The 24,501-nt window shown below is 51.2% G+C and overlaps 3 protein-coding genes and 1 pseudogene across 10 annotated transcripts in view; 2 read left to right on the top strand and 2 right to left on the bottom strand.

The window, feature by feature from the left end:
• The window catches only part of ADD1 (adducin 1), a 109,615-nt gene extending 93,931 nt beyond the window's left edge, over positions 1-15,684 (top strand). For 3 of the 5 annotated variants that reach the window (XM_075992884.1, XM_075992883.1, XM_075992885.1), the window contains exons 11-15: positions 2,641-2,742; positions 3,403-3,492; positions 7,514-7,670; positions 11,451-11,549; positions 13,711-15,684. In XM_075992884.1, the coding sequence (XP_075848999.1) occupies positions 2,641-2,742; positions 3,403-3,492; positions 7,514-7,670; positions 11,451-11,549; positions 13,711-14,051 (789 nt within the window). In that variant the 3' untranslated portion in view covers positions 14,052-15,684. Of the gene's footprint in view, positions 1-2,640; positions 2,743-3,402; positions 3,493-7,513; positions 7,671-11,450; positions 11,550-12,180; positions 12,215-13,710 lie in introns of all 5 variants that reach the window. The other 2 variants (XM_075992887.1, XM_075992886.1) reach the window with 1 other exon arrangement.
• On the top strand, positions 10,003-10,730 carry LOC105856034 (large ribosomal subunit protein eL34-like; annotated as a pseudogene).
• Positions 15,685-16,553: 869 nt separating the features above from the next.
• Positions 16,554-20,457, bottom strand: SLC75A1 (solute carrier family 75 member 1). Of its 4 annotated transcripts, none has more exons than XM_012737361.3 (13): positions 20,325-20,457; positions 19,731-19,928; positions 19,548-19,644; positions 19,127-19,230; positions 18,615-18,773; positions 18,368-18,529; positions 18,038-18,146; positions 17,827-17,938; positions 17,550-17,658; positions 17,368-17,458; positions 17,239-17,286; positions 17,074-17,163; positions 16,554-16,881 (listed from the first exon to the last, which is right to left on the bottom strand). In XM_012737361.3, exons 2-13 carry the CDS (start codon positions 19,902-19,904, stop codon positions 16,766-16,768), a joined length of 1,371 nt encoding a protein of 456 aa, XP_012592815.1. In that variant the 5' UTR covers positions 19,905-19,928; positions 20,325-20,457; the 3' UTR covers positions 16,554-16,765. The 4 variants fall into 4 exon arrangements, with proteins under 4 accessions (XP_012592815.1, XP_012592816.1, XP_012592814.1 ...); XM_012737362.3 differs by having other exon boundaries at positions 19,731-19,923; XM_012737360.2 differs by having other exon boundaries at positions 20,365-20,457.
• A 2,887-nt stretch (positions 20,458-23,344) lies between these two features.
• Positions 23,345-24,501, bottom strand: part of NOP14 (NOP14 nucleolar protein) — a 30,056-nt gene continuing 28,899 nt past the window's right edge. The window contains exons 17-18 of the mRNA XM_012737359.3: positions 24,196-24,351; positions 23,345-23,967 (exon numbers count right to left, since the gene is read on the bottom strand). Coding sequence (XP_012592813.1) covers positions 23,868-23,967; positions 24,196-24,351 — 256 coding nt within the window. The 3' untranslated portion in view covers positions 23,345-23,867. The remainder of the gene's footprint in view (positions 23,968-24,195; positions 24,352-24,501) is intronic.

Genomic DNA, 24,501 nt, shown 5'->3' with positions numbered 1-24,501 from the left:
ACCTTACTGTTCATAGTTAGATGATGTAGAGCAAGTTGGGTAGCTGGGGCTTCGGAGGCTTTGGGAATCCAGCTCTTCTAACCTAGACATAAAGTGAACTTTCCTCATTCACTGTCTTTTAGTCGGGACCAAAATCCACTTTAGATACTAGCTAAAATTCAAGTAATACTATCTGCTTGAAACTGCTTAAGATATAACATACCTCCTTGGTAATTCCAATGTAACCTGACTCCATACATAGCAAAATACTAAATAATTTACATGTATTAACCTAAAAGTAGGAGATCTCCTTTAATTCAAATTGTATTCAAAGACTCTTAATACTTGATGCACAAAAAGATAGTTCTGTCATAAACCTGATACTTTAGTGTTGTAAATTCCTGTGGTTTAACATCAAGTCACTAAAGTCTCTTCTTTAAGTCTGTAGTGTTTTCTTAAGCAGTTTTCCCTGTTGGCTCACTAGTGTGTTCTCTACTGACCCATGTCCCCTCTTCTTAGCCTTGTTCCCCTGCTTTCTATCCCAAAGCCTCCGAATGCACAAAGCCGGCTGCCCTCTGCATGGACTGTTGCATGTGAGTAGACGGCCATAGTGGTGAGTCTTCTGACTCATGCTGGGTGCGGCATGACCCAAGTGCAGCGCAGGCCATCTGCAGGCACCAGCGAAAGACGCTGCAAGGGGTGCTTCATTTCAGTTTTAATGCTGCTCAGAGTTACCATTTGACCTGAAAACTGCTCCGAGGTCCTGGTGCTGAAACATTCCTCTGAAGATTGGTCTTTACTGTTTCTGTAACCTAGCCTTTGACCATCTGCCCAGATCCTGCTTTAAGATGTAGGAGAAGTCCATTTTCAAAAGCCCCTATGAGACTGGCTGGGCCAGACTCATCTATGCATGGCTAGTTCTATATGAGTTCATTTGAAATTAGGTTAGATATTCCTAAAATCACGGGCAGCTAAATAAGCAAAGTAGAGCTTTCTCCCTTATAACAGTGCTTTTACTTTTTAGATTTATTTTATTTTTTTAAAAAGTTTTGTCTTCCCCAGGTGGTCCTGGTGTTTTCCTGAGGCACAGTTGGTGGGAAGCCTCCGTGCTCCTGAGCAGCTGTGTCATGTGGGCAGGGACCCTGCGTGGCTGTGGGGCTCAGAGGGTTGGAGTGTATCTCTCCTCTTCCCTACTCCTGCCCTCCCTTGTCTCCTTTTCCCCCTCTCTATCTCCCTTTTTTTTTTCCTATTCCATTTGTTTATTTTTTATTTGTTTTACTTGTTAAAGCGAGTGGACCTTAAAAAAAAAAAGAAACACCTTTCTGCTGATGATGTTAATCCATAGTGCTGAATTGCTGTGATGAATTTTTCCAAAGTGCCTATGCAGTGGCAACTTCGAGCTTTATTTACTATTAGCTTGAAAAATAACTAAATCACTTTAGTCATTTTAGATAACATATACATTGAAGGGGAGAACTTGTTCAACATTTAAGTTTGTTTAGTATTGTTCTGGAGTAATACAAATTTCCATGCAGTGTTCCCAGGTTGGTATGTTTTAACTTATAACAATTGTTGTTAAATTGTCAAATGTGTTTAAGCTTCTGAGGTTGTTGTTTTCATGTTTTGACTAAAAATTATTTTTAATAAGATGCTGGAGTTGTTTTTATCTGAGAAGATACCCCCAGTGAGTACCTCACAGCTCCACGCTCATCCCACAGCCTCCTGTTCACAGCGGCTAAGCATTTGACGCTTTTGTTGCTTTCTTTAAAGTTGTATGGTTTATAACTATCTCATTGCCTCTCAAAAATATTCTGAAAGGCTTAACATTTGCTCTCAAAGATGGACTTGTTTTAATGTTCAGTGCCTACTCATGCCTAAGAATTAGAATTTGATTAAAAAATCTTATATTTGATTTGAGATCTAAAAAAAGTATAAATGGAAGGCACAGTATGTTGACGATATGCACTGATATCTAAAACAGCCCTTAATTAAGGACTCATGAAGCGCTTCAAGTTTGTTTGGGATATTTTTGTAACACTCAAAAATATTAAGTTATATAAAATATTTGACATCACCAAACTCTTCTTCCAGGTAGCTACTGTATAAGTGTTCATACAGTAATTTTCTTTTGGGTTGAACTAGTTATGCAAGCAGTGCATTCTGATGCTGTCATTTATTTTAATGCAGAACTTTGGTGATGCCCACTCTTGCCTCACAGTACAGACTCTTCCCTTCCCCTGGGTAGCAGCATCACATTGCTTTTCATGACCCTGTCATCTCATGCTTCCAGTTGGCTTTGGTGTTGGATGACTCTCAGGGCAGTGAACCAATGGTCTCTGAGGACCTCCCTGCAGGTCCAAGGGGTTATGGGCTCAGCTCTGTTGTCAGCCCACACTGTGGCTCATATTTCAACTGGGCTTTCTAGATGGTCCTTTTTCACCAGTCATGGCTCTGATTTACACCATTAACTGGTTTTTATGTGGCCACATCCTGCTCCCATGGCGACTCTGCTGAGTGACCCAGGAGATAGGAGCATTGGTTCAGTCCTCTCTGTGATGTTCAGTGCATGACCAGATGTGAGATAAATTGGACAGATTGGATACTGTGGTGTCATTTATTGTTGTCATAATCCTGACTTTTCAACTGTTCTTGATATTACAGTGGACTAAAGAGGATGGACATAGAACTTCCACCTCTACTGTCCCTAACCTGTTTGTTCCATTGAACACTAACCCAAAAGAGGTCCAGGAGATGAGGAACAAGGTGCGTCTTGCCATCAGCACTCGGTGGGAGCTTGGGTGTGGGGTGGGAAAGGGATGCTGGCTGCTTCAGGGGCAGAGGGTATGCTTGCTTCTAGCAGATGACATGTGCCATCACCACTGTTGCACTGCTGCTGTTCTACTAATAGTGAAAGTGTGAGCAGCATGCATTTTTGGGCCCCATTGATTCTTGAACTTATGTTGGCTTACAGGTCAGAACTGGAAGCTGCAAACCCTGTTCCTAGCAAGAGTAGACAACTGCCCCCGCCTTTCAGGGTTCATTTAAAGAGTTGTGGACAGCGTTTGGTATATCAGAACATGAGATCTGTCAGCATTCACATTGTCACTAGAAGATAGGCACATAGGGAACCCCCCATGTTAATGAGTGCAGTGAGAGATCTGTGCCCTGCCAAAGCCGTATGGAAGGTGTGGGAAGTCGGGAATAGTCCCTTCTGTCCCTCAGACCTATGCCCTCCTGAGATTGGAGAGTGCTATCAAATAGGCATGGTCGCTCAGGGTGTTGCTGCGCTGTCCTGCCTACACGGGGTGGGGCAGAGCAGCAATGTGGCTTCTGTGTGGTGGGCCAGGTGCACAGATGGCACGGCTCCCAGACACAGTGTGTCTTCTCAGGATGTTGATGTGTGTTTCTCCTTCCCGTCCTCAGATCCGAGAGCAGAACTTACAGGACATTAAGACGGCTGGCCCTCAGTCCCAGGTTCTGTGTGGTGTAGTGATGGACAGGAGCCTCGTCCAGGTGAGAGCTCAGAGTGTCTCTGACATGAGTGGGTGATGGCTGTATGGCTGTCTGCTCCCAAGTTATTGTTAAATAGAGAGAGAATGACTTTATGAGGTAAGTATTCTAGGTACCTAGTTATCTTTGTTAAAGTCTTCATGATGAGAAACAACCCAGGCATTTTTCCTTGAGTTCTAGACCAAACATAAGCATGCTGAGAGTCGTGTCCATCCCTCTAGTCCCTGCTCCCTGTAGTGCATGCATATGTGAAGGTGGCACACACGCCGCCACCTTGGGGACCTGGATTCGCCTGGGTTTGGTAGTGTACTGTGTGAGGTACTGGAAGAGGGTGGGCTTGAGGGACTTTTGTTCTGGTATATATTGCTGTCTGCATCAAATTTGGTGCCGCTTGGGTTGCAGAGGGGTAGATGCTGTAAATGTGGTACACATTTACATGCATTTCTATAAAATACTGTACCTCGTGGCACATTGAGGATAATTGTGTAAGTAGTTATCTCCAAAGGTTAATATGCCACCTAATGCTTCACAACCTGACTGCAAGGTAGATGAATTTGGTCAGCTGTGGTCCTGGTTTTGCGTTCAGTGTCTGCATGTACCACTGTCATCACTGTCGCATTCACCACTGTCCCTGCTGCATGCTCTTAGCCGGCTCCATTCTGTGCTCTAGGTGGACATTTTGAAGGCTGGGCCTGGTTGCTCTGATGACTCAGTTTACTGTTGCAGGACGCACCCCTCTCTGACTGTACGGAAACTATCGAAGGGCTCGAGCTTACAGAGCAGACCTTTAGTCCCGCTAGATCTCTCTCTTTTAGAAAGGTACTCACTGCCTTGTCCTTGACTCCCTGTCGGTCCGCGTCGCTCTCCTCCCTCCCTGCCCCTCCCCGTCTCCTCTTTTCAGGCATTGTCTTACTTACTGAAGTAGCTTGAAATGGATTTTTAAATTGTTTGTAAGATTGTACAGAAGGTTCTGTTCTGCCTACTCTATTCTTTAATTAAAAATTTGGTGTGAGATATTTTAATAATTTTCAGCATCCTTAGTTGCTGAGAAATGGCCATTCTGACGGATGTGGTGCATTTCTGCAGTTCTGCATGTGGCTCTGATTGGTGCATGTTTTGAGTTTTGGCATTTGCCTTTTATGCAATGCAGGCTGCAGGCAGCGGCCCTCCCCAGTGTGCCCTGCTACCCCTGCTTGTGCAGCTTTGACCGAAATGTAATGAATGTAGCCATCAGAGGTCATGTCATTTAAAAATGTCATTTCAAAGGAATGGGAAGTTCTTTGTCAGCCCTTGTTCATAAAATGTACTTATTTTTACCTTAAAAAAAGGCCCTAGATAATTTTTTTTAATGTTGCAGAAGAGAAAGGCTTTCTTTTTGGGCATTCATACCTATCATGCATAGTAGGTGGATGATCTGTCTGGTCTAACTCGCCCAACTAGAAGGAAACCTTCCATGAGCATTTAGGCTGCTAGTGTGCAGAACTTGGTGCCCAGGGCAGAAAGTGGCAGACTGCATTTAGAGTCTTAGCTGGATGTTTGGCCTCTGTTCAAAGGAAAATTCTAGTGGTTGGCTCTTTCATTTAATGCATCTTCAGTGGGATACAAGTATCACTAAAGCGTTGTTACAATTGACAGAAGCAGATTTCTACCAAAAATTCTATATTCTTGTCTGGAATCTCTACTAGTAACATTGTTTTACATATTTATATATTAATTCCACAGGTCCCTTTTTAGCTGAAGTTCTTGGAGGAACTTCTCAGAGCAAAGGAGAAAGGTGTACTCCTTTCCCTGTCAGCTTGTTTTTCATCTTTTGGTGCTTTGGGCCATAAGCCATTGTGCCATGTTAGTTAATCACTCACTATCTCAGGTGTGTGAAGCCATGTGCAGTCCGTGACCCGCTGCTGGCTGGTCATGCGAGCCATCGTGGGTGCAGCCCTCTAGCTTTATGGGGCTAGAGCAGAGTCACAGACAGAGTCCCTGCTGTGCTGTGTCTCTGGGGTTGTAGTACATTTAATGGATTTTATTTGTATTTTTTAAAGGGCTATCCAGAAAGCAGCCTGGTTAGCTGTGTTAAATCATCCAGATACACCTTTGTCTGCTTTGTCTCAGCAGTGTTCAGACACAGATGTATGTCACAGTCACCTGGGGTGCTTCATGAGGGACAGATGTAGGCCCCAATGTTCAACACTTTGTTCTCTGTGAGTGACATATGCAGGTATAGTTAGCTGAGTAACCATTATACTTTGACCCCAGATGAAGAGACGTTGGCCCCCTTCCCCAGGGTACATAAATTCATGTTCCAGCCTTTTGTTTTTTTCTGCCTTTCTATTTTTGAAGTTCATATTTGCACTCTTCATCATTATCCCACCCTGACTATGCATATTTCATTTTCATGGTGAGAATGTGCTTTGACTTTAGGGATGTCCTTTACTGGGGCTGTTATTCTACTTCTTTTTCTTTTTTTTGAGACAGAGTCTCACTCTGTTGCCCGGGCTAGACTGCCGTGGCGTTAGCCTAGCTAACCTCAAACTCCTGGGCTCAAGCAATCCTTCTGCCTCAGTCTCCCTAGTAGCTGGGACTACAGGCATGTGCCACCATGCCCGGCTAATTTTGTCTCTATATATTTTTAGTTGTCTAGCTAATTTCTTTCTGTTTTTTTTTTTTTTTTTTTAAGTAGAAACGAGGTCTGTCTCTTGCTCAGGCTGGTCTCGAACTCCTGACCTTGAGCGATCCTCCTGCCTCGGCCTCCCAGAGTGCTAGGATTACAGGCATGAGCTACCACACCTGGCCTCTACTTCCTTTTATGTGGACCTCAGAATGCAGATAGTGGTGCTCCTTTTGAAACATGGTGCTCCTTGTTGGCAATTGAATTTCTCCTTAACCAAGTAAAAAGGTCTGTGTCCTGACAATTCCTCTTCCCAATGACTTGCTTCCTGTCTGGGGTTCTATGTCACTGGTCAGTCATGGAGTGCACCAGACACCCTGTATCCAGTGTGCTGGGTAGTGACCTCTCAGTGAGCAGTCCCGCCTACCTCAGCCTCCCAGAGTGCTAGGATTACAGGTGTGAGCCACCGCACCCGGCCAGCATCAGTGATTTTGGATTCTCCTGTTTTCATTTGTTTTTGGAAGCTGTAATTAAGTAATGTGTATGTGCGTGAGTTCTGTTTAACTTCCTCAGAAGTGGACCCCGGAACATTTGGGGGACTTTTCTTGCCCCCAGGCCCAACCTGGCCAAGCTATGGGGCATAGAGCTATGCTGGGATAGGTGAGTGTGCGTGACCCGCACCCCAGGTCTGCCTGCCCAGCTCCTTCTCTCTCAGGCCAGCCCAGCCACTGTGGCAGCCACCAGTACCCGCAGCTCTGCCTCCTTGTGTAAGATTGGATGTGGACTGGGAGCCAACCTGTGTGCTTTTGCTTTGCTTTGTTTCCTTCCTCTTTTTTCTTTGATATAAATTCTCACTGTTTTCCAAATTCTTCAGACACATCCTGGTGTCTTGGGACATTTTATCATTTCTGAATGTTTTGGTGTAAACTCCAGGAGCTGGTTATAAACTAAATGCATAATCAAAAGAACAGAACTTACCTGTGCCCTTAGAATATAAGTAAATCTCCAAGCATGCTTTACTCCGAATGTTATGACTTATGACATTTACTCATGTCATGAAGGAAAGTGACTTTTCAGCACTCATGTTAATGGCCTCTTCTGTCCCTGTCTGGCAATGAGGAGGGGAAATCCCCTGAGGTGCTCTGTGCTTCTGAGTCTGCACTTGGGGCCTTTGTTTCTGAAACCTGAAGGATTTTTGTAGGCGGCCTTTGGTTACATTTGCTTTGTAGCACCAAGCCATGTTTCCACATCTACCTCTGACGGCTGCTGCTCAGCCCAGGCCTTGGCCCATGGTGGTGCAGTCTCAGCGGTGTCTGCGCTCCTGGAAAGCCTCTCGCCCCCCTTCCTACAGCCTGCCTGGGAGGAGGGAGAGTCCCTGCTGGGCGACTCCTGTGGACTGTGCATCCCTTTTGTCCACAGGGGGAGTTGGTGACAGCCTCCAAGGCCATCATTGAGAAGGAGTACCAGCCCCACGCCATTGTGAGCACCACAGGCCCCAACCCCTTCAACACGCTCACAGACCGTGAGCTGGAGGAGTACCGCAGGGAGGTGGAGCGGAAGCAGAAGGGCTCCGAAGGTGAGTGCTCCAGGGTCCTGGGCATGGGGCAACTCCAGAAGGTGAGAGAAAATGGTCTGGAAACTTCTCTGTGGTCCAGGTTCTGGCTGTAGGTGGTGATGAGAATAGTTGCATGCATCAGAGACAAACTAGAGCATTATTCAGTATGTAATTTCAACCTAGTCATGCAAACAAAAGCTGAAAGAATTGAAAAGTTAAACACACTTGTGAATGGTCCCAGTTAGGAGGGACACAGGTGTAAGAGACGATATCAGGGCTCCTAGGCATCTGTATACTATATTAAGATTGGGAGGGGACAGGAACCCTCTGCCAAGTTGAGGCTGAACTTGAAGATGCTCTGCAGGGATTCCATCCAGCAGCTGCAATGCAGGAGAGGAGGGTGAAAGGAGAGAAGGTAACATGTGGGGCTTTGGTGGTGCCCACAGGGCTTGGGCTGTGAGGGCACTGGTCCTTCTTCCAGGCCTTCTGTCTACATGGAGTGATCAGAACAGTCACAGAATTCACAAATTTGGATTAGTTACTGGGAAACCTAGCCTGAGTTTGGGGGGGGGGTGTATTTGGTTTTTGAGACAGTCTCACTCTGTTGCCTGGGCTGGAGTGCAGTGGTATCATCACAGCTTGCTTCAACCTCAAACTCCTGGGCTCAAGCTATCTTCCTGCCTCAGCCTCTTGAGTAGCCGGGACTATAGGCACATGTCACCAATGTCCAGATACTTTTTCTATTTTTTGTATAGATGGGTGTCTGGCTCTTGTTCAGGCTGGTCTCAAACTACTGGCCTTAAATGATCCTCCTGCCTCAGCCTCCCAGAGTGTTGGGATTACAGGCATGAACCACCACACCTGGCCCTATTATTTTAAAGAGGCATTTATCTCTCTTACATATTCAGTATCTCTGTTAAAGTTTTACTGAGAAGAGGCCTCCTTTGATTTGTGCAATTCATTAATGCTCACTAATCATTGCTGAGCTGTTAGGTTGCATGGTGCAGGCTGTATGTGCACACATCATATCAATCCAGTTCTCAAAGTAACCCTGAGGGACGAGCCTGTACCCACTAGTTGGAGCAGGGCTCAGATGCTAAGCGGCTCCTGAGGAATGAGATTGTGTGTGGCAGAGCCCCAGCTTGGATGAGAGCGTGCTACCTTACCCACTGAGTGTCACTTTCTCAGTCAGCAGGGGGCTACTTTGAATGTCCTGTCACAATTGTGTTTATGGCAGGAGTTCCTGGCATAGAAATTCACTTTTTCCATAAGCCCCAAGGGTCCCCCGTGCAGCGGTGATCACAGGCTCTAGGGTCAACGTGTTGACCACTCTGGCATGTTCCCAGACCATGTTGGGAATGGCCGAATATTGGCACAGCCTGTATATTTCTCTTGATGGCTTACTGATAAAGGTGGTCATACTTTTGCAAAAAGTGATGAGACAATTTTACAATAAATGAAAATAAATAGCTCTATGTGTCAGAACCTCAGGGAGCAGGTGGTTTCAAACTTCAGATTCTGAGATGTAAATCCAGACATTTTGAGAACCAACAAGAGAAGCAGGCCTCCCAATTCCTCTGCTGTGAAGGCTCTTACAGGGTGGAACTGCTGTCTCCCCTCCCTGCTGCCAGCCCTCTTGTCCACTGGGCACTGGCACCAGGAAGACTGGGGCACAGAGGCCCTGACCAGGACCTTCACACCAGCATCATTGGGGCCTTACGCTTCCGCCCAGGCCTTTTACTGGAATCTACATTTGCTCCTCAGTGTGTCCTCTGGGGTCACCTTGCTGGGGTGGTCTCAGTGTGGGGAACTGGTTGTCACCCTCCTGGTCATAGGGGTCATCCTGGGAATTATGCACTGCTCCTAAGACAACCTCCAGTTCACCCCAATTCAACTCTTTTTTAGTCTCATCTTAGGCCAAACTACTGAATTATGTACCTACTATTGAAATTTGAGTTGTGCAAAAAACTGTTGCTCAATTGTTTTTCAGTATGTGTTACACTGTCACTTGCTATTGTAATTTTCACCTCAGCTGGAGCTCTGATTCTGTTGTCTATGGTTGTATGGCATAGGTAGCTTTATCTGCAGAAAACTTTGTCATAATTACCTGGAGCGAGAACTAGAGGTAGTGTGTCAGCCTGAGCTGTTGATCACTGTCCAATCCCAGTCCCCATGCACACGTACACGGACGGGTGTCTGGTGTTTGGACTCTTCCAGGATATTTTTTAAAAGTCAAACAAATCACATAGTGTTTTCCCTACATAACAGGGATGTTATGGCATGTGCATGGATGGGACTGCTCTGACTGTGCTCTGTGATCACAGACTCCTGCCTGTCACTGATCTGGCCCTTGATGTTGGGGCAGGGGGATGTCACAGGTAAATTTCAGGCTGTCTGTTCAAGGTCAGCACCTTTTCCTGGTTGAGGCCATTTGTTTACCCAGGTAGATGTGACAGCCTTTTTTTATAGACACTTGGCTTCAGGTAGGTACCATCCAACTCAGGAGTGTTCAGAACGCAGGTCACCTACTAGAATTAAATCTCTGGGAGATCAGAAGCTGTGGTGAGTTTAATTATAGCTGGTTGTTCAAAATATGGGATCTAGTGATCCTAAGCTATTAATATAAAAGTTTTAAATGAAAGAAAGAGATTTAAGAAATTGGGATAATATTGATCCATATTTTTTCCTAAATGAGAAGCAGATTTGGCCTCTTCCGGTGACACTGTCTGCAGGCAGTGTTTAACATACCGTCTTAGGCTTTCCTACAATACAACCTCTAACAAAACTCGGTTGTCTCGAACCACTGGTAATAGAATTGGTTACCTTTATACCAAGAAGGTTGGGAAAGCACCAAAATCTGCATGTGGCGTGTACCCAGGCACACTTGGAGGGGTTTGCGCTGTGAGACCTAAAGTTCTTATGAGGTTGTCTAAAACAAAGAAACATGTCAGCAGGGCCTGTGGTGGTTCCATGTCTGCTAAATGTGTTTGTGACAGGATCAAGTGTACTTTCCTTATCAAGGAGCAGAAAATCATTATGAAGGTGTTGAAGGCACAAGCACAGAGTTAGAAAGCTAAATAAGAAAATGAAGCTTTTTTAAGTAATAAAAATCAAAAGGCTTATTCTCTTGGTGGGGGGAGAAGTAGGTTTGGAATTTTCTGGATCCAAGGTCCTAGTTCCTGCATTTTTTCCTCTGGTCCTTATCAGCATATTTCATTTTAGAAAATAAAAATAAATGTTAGAGTTGCTAAGTTTAAATTATTAGTAGAAAATTCCCTACCTCAGATATTAAAACCAACGTTAACGGAAAGGTCATGTCCCCTGAAATGTGAGTAGGGTGAGGGTCTCAGGACCCTCTGCTGCTTGCGCAGCAGAGAGAGCCCAGGCAGTGAGGGAGGCACTACACCCTCGAAGAGGACAGGCCAGGCCAGGGCTCACCAGTCACAGTCTGTTGTAAGGTCAGCTCTGGCAGATTCTCTTTGGAATAAGAATATAAATTAATTTTGCATCCAAAATTGGTTAAATTATTCTGAAATTCAAACATGTTAACCCTTGGGCCTGTGTTCCGCCCCGGTCGTAGTCACCTCCCTTCATCCTCTTTTATAGAGGATTGTGGACAAGGGTGAACACAGATGTGGCCATGAGCCCTTCCTGCTTTCTTGGAGAGTGTCCTGAGAAGCCCCAGCATCCTTTCTGAGGCAGCAGGGCCTGCTGGCGGGAGGGCTGACCGGGCTGCTGTCAAGGAGGAGAAGGCTTATGGTGTCCTGTGTCATGTTCTTCTTGTGTCACATCTATCTGCAGAGAACGTGGACGAGACTAGAGAAGAGAAAGAGAAGAGTCCTCCAGACCAGCCTGCCGCCCCCAACACCCCTCCCAGCACTCCCATCAAGCTTGAAGAAGGTGAGCCCTGGGGTGGAGGCAGGTGCCTGGTTGCCCTGCTGCGGGAGGGTGCATGGCCTCATGTGCACTGTGACTGAGTGTGGCAGTAGTTCTGCTCACACTAATGAAGACGTGTGCATTTGCATTGAAACCAGTACATGACATGGTTCTGAAGTCCCCTGGCCTTTTATCCTCCTGTGTTGGTTATGTCCTGAGTAGCCTGAACAGATTCATTAATGAGCTGTTATGACCAGGTAGGAAGGCAAACTGCAGGGATTGGGGCCACCGTCATTTCTGATATCAATTTTGCCCATTGCTTGCACACTTCTCATACTGTATTGTGTTTAGATAACACTTCTGGAAATGCCTTACGTTGTGTTTGAGCTACAGGACTTTGCTGTATCAGTCAGTCCACTGAGAGTGCTCTACTCCAGTCACTTCTCAGATCCCCGCATGTCTGTGGTGTGATCCCAGACGTTTGTCCCTCAGTCTTGTACATCCGTGTCTCCCGTGAAGCCTGTGGCTCACCCGTCCCCGTCCTGTGTTCTGTAAGACTGGCTCGGCCTTTCTTCTTGTGTAACCCAATGGCTGTGACTGAATGCAGAGATTCTCTACTTGTGCTTTTCTCTTCTCGTGGCTGCCTTACACACAGGAGATGGATGTGCTAAAGAGTACCTGTTGCCGTAGTAAGTACCCCATGCCTGGCCCTGCTCTTCTGCCAGGATGCCCTGTGCTTCGCCTCATTCTCTTGCTTCTTTGTTGTTTATTAAATTTTGTTTTCTGTTTATTCAAAATAAAAACAGAGGCCCCCTTTTTTGTATCTAGTCCCTCAGTGGCCTTCCTGGAAGTGGCTCGGTCACCTGAGCACTGTGCTGGACAGCCTGCCTGGGCATGAGGAAGGGCTCCTATGGAGCTTCTGCACCTTGCCACTCTGAGCAGTCCGGGCCTCAGAGAGTCTTCTGTTCAGCCTTTGAGAATCTCTTTTGATTGCTTAGTGGGAAGATTTTACATTGGATCAGACATAAATCCAGAGTAGGTTCACACAGGGTGGGATTCTGCCACTTGGTGCATGGAGTTGGGTTTGGTTGGACCTCTGCTTAAGCTAGGACAGAAAAGTGGTATTTAGTACTTTTTAAAAAATGTGACATTTGGTCAAATGATGAAAGTTCTCCTGAGTACCCCCCAGGAAGCCTCTTTCTTAGAGCATTAACTACAGCACGTTCGGCAGAGCAAGCCCACCACTGTGTGCTGCAGCCTGTCTCCTGCCCCAGTGAAGTGTGGCCTTGAATTCTGGAGCAGAAGGCAGCTGGTGGGTGGGGACTGGGGTGCTTCCAGCCTCCCAAGTGTCAGGGGCCCAGAGCCGCCTGCGCTGCTAACCTGGAGCTTAGCTGGACTCTTCCCTGCTGTCCTGATGTTCGGTTGGAAGTTTAAGTACTAAATGGTTTGGTGCTGCCTAACATGCCAGTCGCTTATAACCTTGTAGGCTATTAAAGACTCCACAAAACTGGTGTCCCTTGGGTTGGTGTAGAAAGCACACAGTGGCACCAGCCCCCAGGTGGTTTCTTTAAAAGATAATAACATTTTTCTCTGCACCCTTAGCTATTCCAGATGTAAGATGGCTTGATTCTTTTGCCCTACTCCTTGCCTTAGAGTCCATCTCTTTTCTCTTAATTAACTGCCCTGCCTAAATGGCTTTATTCTGTTGGATGTTGATGTCACACATGGGGTCTGGAGGAAACTCATGGTTTTCTACTGGCTGTTCTGAGGGAGACCAGGTATTGTGGACCCAAATTTACGCTTAATTTCGGGACTACTAATACATGCCCTTAGGGGTATAGAGCAAACTTTTATACTCCTTTTCAAGTGTTCAGTACAGAATGCTGAACTCCGTAACACTGCTTGCTTCAATGCCATCTGTCTTTATGGCTGGGGGACAAGGCCCTGTGACTGAGTCTGGTTTTGTCAGCACGCTATCCATGAGAAGCAGCTAAAAACCGCCCCGAGACTGTACCTACATTGTGTAACATTAGCTCCATCCAGCCTTAGTCTAGTTTCTTGTCATGGTAAAAATCTATAATGTAAGATAAAATGGCAGTTCCCTGTGCTGGGCACTTGTATCTCACGCTGCCCCTTGCGATCTGGGCAGGAGCCCTTAACCCTGTCTCTCCACCCCACCCACCAGACCCTCCACAGGAGCCGACTTCTGGAGACGACAGTGATGCTGCCACCTTCAAGCCGACTCTCCCTGACCTGTCCCCTGATGAGCCTTCAGAAGTGCTTGGCTTCCCGACATTAGAGGAGGAGGAGGAGGAGGAAGCCTGTGGACTCCCAAGTCCCACCAAGCCCCCCACTGTGGCCTCCCCAGCCCCAGCGGCTGAAGAGGCTGCCTCCCCAGCTGCAGAGGAGGGGGCTGCCGTAGACCCTGGCAGTGATGGGTCTCCAGGCAAGTCCCCATCCAAAAAGAAGAAGAAGTTCCGCACCCCTTCCTTTCTGAAGAAGAGCAAGAAGAAGAGTGACTCCTGAAGGCCTGCCCTGCACTAACACTGTCGTGTCTGAAGTGACCCTGGCTCCGCCAGAGTCCCTGATTGCGTCTCGTGCTCTGTCCTCTTGTGTAATGGAATGCAAAAAGCCAAGCCCTCTGCCTAGCTAGAGCTCCCCTCTCACGTATGACAGTCCCGTACAGACCGGTGCTAGCCGACTGTGTGCTCAGCAGCCCCCGGCCCACCCGTGGGCCTCGGCCTCAGGTTCTGGGGGAGGCTTGGCCTCTGCCTGCTTCTCTGAGACGTGCTCTCCCTGTGGACGGGGGCACTAAATCGTGTCCTGGCCGGAAGGCAGTGGAGACTTCTGCCAGCTCTAGTTGTGGGCTTCACCCTCCTGATCCTTGACCTTCTCCTCCCCTTTTGCCATGAAACGGCACATTCTGTCTCTGCTCAGCTTCCTGTCCACCCCGCAGTGTCTCAGGTGACTGAATCAGACTCATGACTTCCTGCTGGCATCATCTGCTCAGTGGTCTCACCTTAATCTTATACACAAAGCCTTGGTCCCGTGAAAACACTCGTGTGCCTGCCATTGGCCCAGGGTACCATGGCTGCCTTGAAGAGGTGGGTTTGGGCTGATGCTGGGCAGAAGCCCCAGTGGCACTCGGGCCTGTGTATACTTAACGCAACGCTATGCATGGTCTGATTACCCCTTGACCAAAAACAGATTCAGGAGCTCATGGTTTCCTATTCACTTGGGTCTCTGGATTCTTGTCCTAGTGGGAAGGTATATCAGGAAGGGGAAGAGTCCTTTCTAGAATTTTCTTTCAGCAGACTTACAATTCAGCCTACATTTTTGACTGTGAACACGAACAGGCCGCTTTTTGTTTTTGTTTTTCCTAGAGCCTGCAACAGAACACTGGTCACATTTTGGGGGAAGTTTCAGGGGATCTATTTTCACCTTAGCCTGAAAGGTACCCTGGTTTTGATAAAAAGTGACTCAAGGCAGGAGCTTGATGGTCCTGCGTAGCACTTTGCATCAGGTATGGCACCTGTAACTTGCACTCCTTGATCAAGACCATTTTGAGTTTTCCCTTAACTCCCTGGAAAAGGGCTTGAAGCTTAGTGAGAACTGACAGGTGGCCAGATGGAGTCCTCAAGGGTGACCCATTCTAGGAGCTGCCCGGTGCCAGCCTAGCTGGGTGTGGGCAAGTGTGCTGGGACCCCAGACAGGCCCCTACCAGCGAGGGGTCCCTGGTGGAGCTGGTGCCAGACATGGGCTTGGGTCTTGGGCATGGTGGGCTGAGCCACTTTGGGTCCGACTGACTTGGCCCCCAAGCAGGACCTGGGGCTGGCTGTGTGGCACTGACTGTTGCTTTGAGTTTCCTGACTCCGCAGGGCCTGTACTGGCAAGCGAGCTGCTTTCCTCTGTGTGCTGTTCATTGCCAAGGGGGTATTAACATACTTCGCTTAGTCGTGGGCTCTTCCTTCATCCCCTTTCACCCCTTCCTTCTATCCCACATATGCAATGACTTTTAATTTTCACTTTTGTAGTTTAATTCTTTGTATTACCACATGAAATATAGTTGCATATATGGACACAGACTTGGGAGGGCAGGTCCTAAATGTCCTTTCTTCATTGTAACATGTTTTACTCACAAATAAAATTCTTTAAACAATTTCCTTGTCTAAATCTGGGAAGCAGTTTTAATTTCTTTGCTCACTTTTTTTTTTTTTGAATCTCGCTTTGTTGCACAGGCTAGAGAGTGAGTGCCGTGGCATCAGCCTAGCTCACAGCAACCTCAAATTCCTGGGCTCAAGCCTCAGCCTCCCAAGTAGCTGGGACTACAGGCATGCACCACCATGCCCGGCTAATTTTTTCTATATAAGTTGGCCAATTCTTTCTATTTATAGTAGAGATGGGGTCTTGCTCTTACTCAGGCTGGTTTTGAACTCCCGACCTTGAGCAATCTGCCCACCTCAGCCTCACAGAGTGCTAGGATTACAGGCGTGAGCCACCGCACCAGGCCTTCTTTGCTCACTTTTAATAGGATTTCTAGAAGTTTGTCTCATGTTCCAAAAAGAGATCCCTAAAATGCTTAGGGATCTAATGTAATGTGGTTTGTTAATGAGGGGTGGGGAGGACGGTCTAGCCCAGTGTTCCTGTTGTCCTCCCGAGGGTGTCCAAGAGCTGCCTGGCTGGGCTTGAAGGCCACAGAAAGCTATGCTGACACTCCTTGTTCCCCACAATTTGAGCAGACCCCAGATCTCACCCTCACTGTGGCTCAGCAGACAGTAGGGTATCCACGTCTGACAGGGTCTGTTTTGGGGACAGCCCAAGGGTCCTTTCCCCCAGCCTGCCAAGGTGCAGGACACATGCCCAAACATCACTTGCAAGGGCTGACCCCAGCCTAGTAGGGCCCTGCGTCTGGCCCCCATCACTGTGCGGAGAGGAAACTCTTCTGGCCAGTGGAACAATAGAGGCCGGAGCTGTGGCTGCCTCTCCTGGGAGTGGGTGGCGAGGCAGAGCCTACACTGGAGAAAGGCACTTGGTATAAAATAGCTGCTTTATTTTGTCATTCAGGAACCTGGACAGCCTGTGCTGCTGATTAAAAAACGGGCAGAAACCTTGAAGGCCTTGGAGTCAGTGCTTGGAGTGACAAGGCAGAGGCCACCTGGGGAGCTGCGGGGTGAGGGCAGGCAGGGGCCTGGCCCAGGCTCTCTCTTCCTGCACCCCACAGCCCGCACGCAGCAGCTCAGCTATTCGGCCTTGAGCGTCTGCGCTGGGCACCCCAGCTTCCACAGGAGGAGGAAGGGGAGCAGGAAGAGCCCCGAGCACACTGAGAAGCAGACCTGGGCCCCGGCCAGCCAGTACCCTGTGGAGAGACGAGGGGCGCTCATGCACGGCCCGTCCGGCCCCCAGATGGCAGGACTGAGCAGTGGTCTTAGTGGGGCTGGGACTGGGGAGGTGAGGGCAGGCACGGGGAGCTGAGGGGGCTTGAGGGGAGCTGGGCACCTGGGTCCCTGGGGAATAGAGCATGCCCCTGAGTGCTGTCCCACACCCTCACCTGAGGCTGCCACCACTGGCCCCACAGCCCTGGCCAGAGCGCCCAGGCTCCGCAGCGTGCCCATGACTGTGCCCTTCTGCCCTGGCGAGCCTGTGGGGAGAGGCCGTCAGGTGCCTGCCTGTCCCTCCCACCATGGGCATCCCCGGTCAAGGGAAGGGGTCTCACCATAGCCAGCGACCACAGAGGACAGGCAGGGCACCACGACAGAGGCGGCTGGGGGGGACATTGGGGAGGCACAAGTCAGCCCAGAGAAGAAGTGTGACCCAGCCCCCCAATCAGGTCCCCCCCACTCACCGAAGGAGTACAGCAGCAGCCCCAGGCCCAGCACGGGTAGCGTGTGTCCCCAGCCGATGAGGAGGAAGGCAGGCACCAGCAGCAGGATGGCCTGCAGGGCAGGGCACACAGGCCTCAGGACCAGCCCTGCTTCCCAAGCGCAGAGTACCACCTGCCACCCACGTCAGGGGGAGCTTCCCTACCCGCTTCACGGCTGCAACTTCCCTGCCAGGGCTGATCCGCCGGGTGTAGATGCCCTGGATAGTGGCCATGGTGAGGCCGATGAAGAAAAACATCTTCCCCTGCTGCAGGCTGGGAGCGGGGGGGGGGGGGGGGGGGTGTCAGTGCCCCAGCGCTGTGGGCCCCAACAGCAGGGTAGGGCAGCCCAGGGGTAGAGCCAGGACAAGAGGAGTGGCCCAGAGGCTTCCTGGGGTGGGGCGTTAGAGACAGGGAGACAGCAGGGCATCCCCAGAGACCCACCTGCTGAACTGGAAGCGCTGGTGTGCGAGGAAGCTCAGCGAGTACTCCAGGCCGGAGAACAGGAAAAGGTAGAGGAAATAAACCAGGCCCAGGTGGCGCAGGCTGCCGAGCCCTGGGGAGCAGGCGGGAGGGCGCTCTGAGTGCGACCGCCACGGGGAAGGGCTGGCCCAGGCAGCCCAAGGGAGCGAAACCTGCACACCCAGCTCCTTACTTTCTCCAGTGGGTGGGTCCTGGCCACGGGCAACAGCCGAGAAACGCAGTAGGGCCACAGGGCTGAGCAGATCAGTGGCATCTCGGAATCCCAGGGCGACAGAGGGTGCCTGCGGGGACCAATTGGAGAGGCCTGCCAGGAGGCGGGGATGGCTTCTGGCCTGGTGCAAGACCTCTGCACCCTGCAGGGCCCCCAAGACACAGTGTAGCCCCAGGAAAGGGCAGCCTAGCCTCCCCTGGCATCTGGGATTGGCACGTGGGGACATTCTACAGACCATGGACCAATCCCGCCCCCGGGGCCTGTCAGTTCTAGGCTAGGCCCCGGCCCTACCCGCTTCTCTTGTGGCAGCGTCTCCGGCAGGAAGCAGAAGATGAACAGCAGGTCCGAGACTGCAAAGAGCAGGGCGAACCAGGGTGCTGCCTCCACGGACACGGAGGCACCGAGCATGGGGCCCAGTGTGAAGCCCAGTGAGAAGGCCACCCCGATGACCGCCTGGGGAGAAGGCTGTCTGAGTTGGGCAGGCAGACCAGGCCCAGAAGTCCCCACCCAAACCCCTCGTCCCCCAGCCTGTACTCACCATGCCTTGGCTGCGGGCTGGAGGGGAGCCCAGGTCAGCGATGATGGCTGTGGAGAGGCTCACGTTCCCCTTGCTGATGCCCCCGATCACCCTAGAGGCCAGGAAGGCCGCGAAGCTCCGAGAGGCAGCCCACACGGCATAAGAGGCGGCCAGACCTGTCTGCCCAGGGACAGGGGCCAAGGGACAGGTCACTTGAGGCCAGGAGGGCCCCAGAGTGGGGCTTGGCAAACCCAGGCAACCCTTCTTGAACCTTGCCCTGTTCTGAAGCATCCAAGGGCCACTTGTGTTCCTGATGTCCCCCTAGGTGGCCAGGAGCAGCAGCTCCTAGACAGCCTGGCACAGCAACGGGAGCCACCACTTGCTCAAGCACCCCGTCTGGGAAGTGACAAGGGCCAACCAGTGGCCATGAGCAGCCCACAGTCACCCCTTTCCCCAGCCCAGCCCCACAGGAATGCTGGGTGTGGGGAGGCTACATGCTCCCACCCTTTGGGCACACAGCTCCAGGGATGTACCAGGGACAGCAGCATCACCGGGCGCCTCCCCAGGCAGTCGGACATGGCCCCAGTGATTGGTGCCGAGAGGAACTGCAGGGCGGAGAAGGCTGAGCCAATGAGACCTGAGAGACAGAGGTACTGTCATGGGGCTGCCTTGGGCCACAAGCTGTGGCCCCAGGGCCCCCAGGGATAGCATCCAGCTCAGTGCCTGAAGGTCTGATCACACTGGGCCCTGCATTCACAGGCCACGGACCTTGGGCCACAGGGGACCCAATGGAGAGACAAGAAAGGACACAAGGAAGTGGCACATCATGCCCCAGAGCCAGAATGTGTGGGCAAGGTTACCAGATTGATGGAAGCCCAGGGAGTGAAAAGGGAAGGACAACGTCCACCAAACATAGGACCCTAGAGAGCCCCCAGCTTGGGTCAGGGTCCATACCTCCGAATAGGACGCTGTTGTATCTCTTCTCCACTGGCATTCCAATGGCTGTGGCAAACCAGTCCACCCCACGCTGCCACGAGCCATAGAGGGGGTCCTGGGAGATAAGGAGGCAACAGGGGCTGGGCAGGTCGGTGCCGGGCTTGGGGAGGGGGGCACTTCAGCCAAGGGCGGGAAGCTCACGTGGGCACGGCTGTGGCTCTCCAACAACCCGGGCAGCAGGGGCAGCAGCAGAGTGAAGGCTAGAAGGTCTAGCAGGAGGCCCAGGAAGACCACGGTGACCACGCGGCGTTCTGGCGCTGGCTGCTGGCGGATGGGTGGGCGCGGGGTGCAGCTTCCACCGCCTCCCCGTCCCATGTTGGTGCGCTGCTCCGACCTGGTCTGGCCAGGGGTGTGGCAGGTCCAGTGAGGACACACGTCTGGACACTCCAGCACCCAGCCCCGCCATGCCCCCGACCCGCCAACAGCCTGCGAGCCCCCTAAGGGGATGCCTGTCCAGCCCTGCTGGAGGGTGCCCGTCTCCCCCGCCCCGGACAGCAGGACACTCAGGCTTCCGGGGTTGCGCACAGAAGCCGCAGCTACAGAGGCCGCCCACCAGGGGCCGCGTGGCGAGGGCATCGCGGCCCACGTCCTGGTAACCAGCTGGGCAGGGAAATTGAGGCAGGGGGCGGGACCTGGGCGGGCGCGCGCGCCGACCCTGCGCCACGGGAGCCGGCCCCCACCCCTGGCTCAGCCTCCTAGGCAGGGGCGCGGGGCCGCCGGACCGGGAGCGCTCACCCGCGCCGCGCCCCCGTCAGGACCACTGGCCCGCCCGCACCTGCCGCAGCTGCGCGCTCAGGACCACGATGGACAGACTGACGGACGCACGCACGCGGGGCGCACCCGGGCGCGCTGCAGGGCGGGGCTGGGTGCGCCCGCCTCGGAAGTGACTTTAGGAGCGCGTCCTCTTCCGGCCGGCGGCGCCGGCTGGTGGGAGGCTGCGCCCTGCCCTGTGCCTTGGCTGGGCGGCCGCGAGTCTCGCCGCACATTGGTTGACGCTGCGGGCCGGAGCCGGGACCCACGCAGATCCCGGCCCTGGGGCTCGGAGCCTGGCGTGAGCGACAGGCCGCGGCCTCACGCGCCCAGCCTCTGCCCCAGGTTGCCCCTCGCCCCACTCCTGCCGCGGGCGCCTCCCGCCCGCCTCCCTCCCACACGCACAGATTCAGCCGGGCAGCGCGGAGCCCGTGGGCCCCGGGGTTGGCCGCACGGTCTCTGTTCAACTGCTTTTCTGCGTCAGCTCTCAGGCATGGCTGAGGAGGAAAGGGAACGAGAGTTGGGTGGGCAGAGACCACTGAAAGCCATAGGATGAAGTTGGCACCTTGCCAGTCTCCTGTGGTGACCCGGCCTCCAGCCTCGCTGCCCCGGGGCCACCTAGACCCAGGGCTGGAGCTGGGGCGCACTTACACCATGCCCAGGGCTGGAGGAGTTCAGGGTCTGGCTGCTGCCCGTGCCGGGGTGGGCTAGCAGACCCATAGAACTGTGCGCCAACGCCTGGCTTCAGCCACCTTCCTCTTCCCTTCCCCACCTTCTAAAATTTGTGCTAATCTCTGTTGTAGCCAACCCTAACCAAAAACACACAGGGAAGGGAATAACGTGGCATTCATACACCCTTACCCTTGTTAAAATATACAGAACTTGCAAATACAGGTGATAGTAAAGTCATACTTATGCCTAACAGATGGTTATTACATCCATAGCCAAAAAGGCAGTATGTGTTAGCTCTTTCCCCAAAGACGTGTCCCTTTATCCACGCTGGGATGGTGTTCATTCTTTTCTAGTTAGATTATGCTTCCCCTTCAATGACACCTGGCCCACAGCTGGGGCTTATCCATCCTATCCTTGGATTGAATGGCCAGGCCTCAGCTGAGCCCAGCACCAGACGTGGTCCCACTTTCCTCCTGTCTGGTTCTCTCTTTCCTGGGACAGTTGGGCCAGCTCCGCAGGGGCTAGGTCAATTAAAATGGCAACCATCTTGGAACCACCCTGGGGGGGAGGGGGGCTGGATAAGACACCTGTATCTAAGCAGTGCACAGCTATAGTCCCAGCTACTGGGGAGGCTGAGGTAGGGAGGAGTTTGAGGTCAGCCTGGGAAATGTAGCCAGACCCAGTATCTATTGAAAAACAGAAAAGGGTTGCCTGTATCTGGCTGGGCTTCAGTCCCAGGGGTGCTCTATCCGACTTTCACTCTCCAAATGGAGACCCACTCATTCAGACCTGCTGGTCCAACTGTGGCCTTGACCCTGCCTCTCACCTCCCAAACTTCCGATTCTCCCCTCAACCTTGGTGAAAGATCCTATACCCCATTAGAGAGGCAAAAAGTGGGCCCTTGGATCATTATCACTTCCTCACCTCCCCCAGGCCCAGTCTGGTTAATCCATGGTCACTGCTGTGGCTGAATGTGTGACCTCTGAGATGGGCCTCTTCATGCAAACAGGACTGGTCACAGCGTGATCACGTGTGGTGTGAACTTGATGACATTGGGCACCTTCCCTGCTGGCTCTGAGGACAGGCTCAGCACTTGCCCTGGCATGTAGCACTGCAGGGACTGTCACCCAGGAAGTACAGAGTGACCTCCCACTTCAAAACCTCCCTCAGGAGGCAGCAGGTCCCTGCAGGGTTCACATCCCGGCAGGAAGGAGAGGCATCAACATTCAAGGTGTGGCCCTGTGGCTAGTTTGTGAAGTTCAAGGGGTGCCTTTACTTCCGCCAGCTCACAGCCCAAAACCAGGTGCTGCCCTCTCTCCTGGCTAGTGCAGGGTGAGAGCACTGCTGCCTAACATGCAACTTCTAGCCTTATCGGTAACTTCCACAACTTCTAACTTATTCTAACCCCAAACTTACAGACCGCAGGCCAGGTCAGTGCAGACGTGGCCCAATCTCATCTCATCCCACCTCCTGCCACGCTGTGCCTGAATCGGGGCCCCAGCACCCAGAAGTATCAATAGACTGCATTAGGACAAGGCCAAGTGTGGCTATTAGGTTGGGGAGGATTGTGGCTTTTTTTGATTTCCAAATTATCTGCAATCTTGTTTCATTTATAATTGAAAATATAATTTACACAACATACTGTACATAAGAGTGTCTCCAAAGAATACAGAAATTGAACCAACTTGAGCAATCAGCCTGTTTGTAGCCTTTGTTTAGAGGCCTGTGGCTACTCAGCTGGTGCAAACTAGCCCCTGGCAGCCTGCAGGTGAACTTTGCGCATCCCAGACCAAGTCTCCAGCCCAGGAGGAACTGCAGCTTCATTACCACAGCACGCAACCCAATCACGCACATATAAAGGACACCATGCCCCTCCATCTGATGACACATCTTTTTCTCTCCTACCCCGTAAAATCCTTGGGGAGGTGGTGCTTTGGAAGCTATTCCTGGTGCTCTCCTCACTTGCTGAAATTGAAACTCCTACTGATCAAGACTTGTGTTCTCAGGGAGAGTCATTTGTCACTTGCCAGAACGAACCACCATCTTTGGGGTAACAATATTAAATAACACTAAATCCTATACATGAAAGCAAGTGTCTGTGCTTGGCCAAAAATTTCATTAGCCAGAACCCCTACTCCCCAACCTGGCGGTGATGACCACAGGCTCCTCTGGACACAAGCCAGTTACTGGTAACTTATTACCACAGCGCTGTTTCCAGTTCCAAAAGCGCATCTCAGAATTCATCCTGTTTCAGGAAGAGACGTTTTAACAGGAACTAAAGCATGGGCGCTGGGGGGTGGGGGTGGGGGAGGAAATCCCACTGACATCACAGCATCCTTTATTGCTTTTATTTAAAAATTTTTTTAAATTCTCATTTTTTCTGAAGATAGGTCTCCCCTCTCCCCACATTGTCCAGGCTGGAGTACAGTGGCTGTCCACACTACAGTGCGACCCCACAACCAAGGAGCAAAGGAGTCTGACCTGCTCCATTTTGAACCTGGGCCAGCTCACCCCTCCCTCAGGCAACCCAGTGGCCCCAACTCCCAGGCTATCACCACAATGATATTTAGTTTGGACACCCAATCTGCCTAAGGTGCTACAAACCATGGGCTCAAGTAATCCTCTTGCCTCAGCCACCCAAGTAGCTGGGACTACAGGTGCCACCTCGCTCCACTTAATGTTTTTATTTTTTGTACAGATAGGGTCTTGCTATGTTGCCCACGCTGGTCTGAAACTCCTGGCCTCAAGTGATCCTCCTGACTCAGCTTCCCAAAGTGACACAGGCTCCTGGCCTATTTATTTATATTTTAATATTACTTTTAATGTACAGTAGTTTCTTGCCTAATTTATAAAATTTCATTTTTTGAACTTCTTCCTCTTCAGAGCCTTCCATTCACCCTCCTGAGTGGCCAGGCTGTTAAAAAGCTGCCTTACTTTTCGCTTTCTTTCCGCATCCCTAAAAGAAACAAAAACAAATGCCATTTTAGGTTAGGTTTTGGAGGGTGTCTTGCCCCTTTTCACATAAGAACCATAATAGCCTGCAGCTACCACATCCCGGACAAATGGAAGGAAAAGGAAGGGAAACAAGTCTGCCCACCTCAGACTCAGCCACTGCCCAAGCTGTGCACGCAGTGCGAATGCTGCGGTCCCACCACGGCTGTGCCCACACACGTGCCCCACTCACCGCTCCATGATCTCTGAGAGCTGCATCCGAGCCAGGAACTGATTGTCCTTGCGGATTTCTCGGACGGCGCCCTTAAATTCCCGCTTGTGTTTGTGGATCAGCTTCTTCCTTTCTTGCTCCTCCTTGCTGCTGCCTTGTTTCCTTCCAAACTCGAGGCTAAAACCAGAAAGCCAAGTAAGGAGGCAGGAGTCAGCGAGACCCTGCCCAGAAGTGTTCTCCCCTCTCCGCCCCCTCACTCAACTGCGGAACAGGCAGACACCCCCCAGCTCCCACTGAACCCAGGCCTGGCCTCCCAGGGAGATGCTG

The sequence above is a fragment of the Microcebus murinus genome, chromosome 16 (assembly GCF_040939455.1).
Source record: "Microcebus murinus isolate Inina chromosome 16, M.murinus_Inina_mat1.0, whole genome shotgun sequence".
Taxonomy (NCBI): Eukaryota; Metazoa; Chordata; class Mammalia; order Primates; family Cheirogaleidae; genus Microcebus; species Microcebus murinus.
The sequence above is the reverse complement of the archived record's forward strand: the minus strand, read 5'-3'. Positions and strand labels throughout refer to the sequence as shown.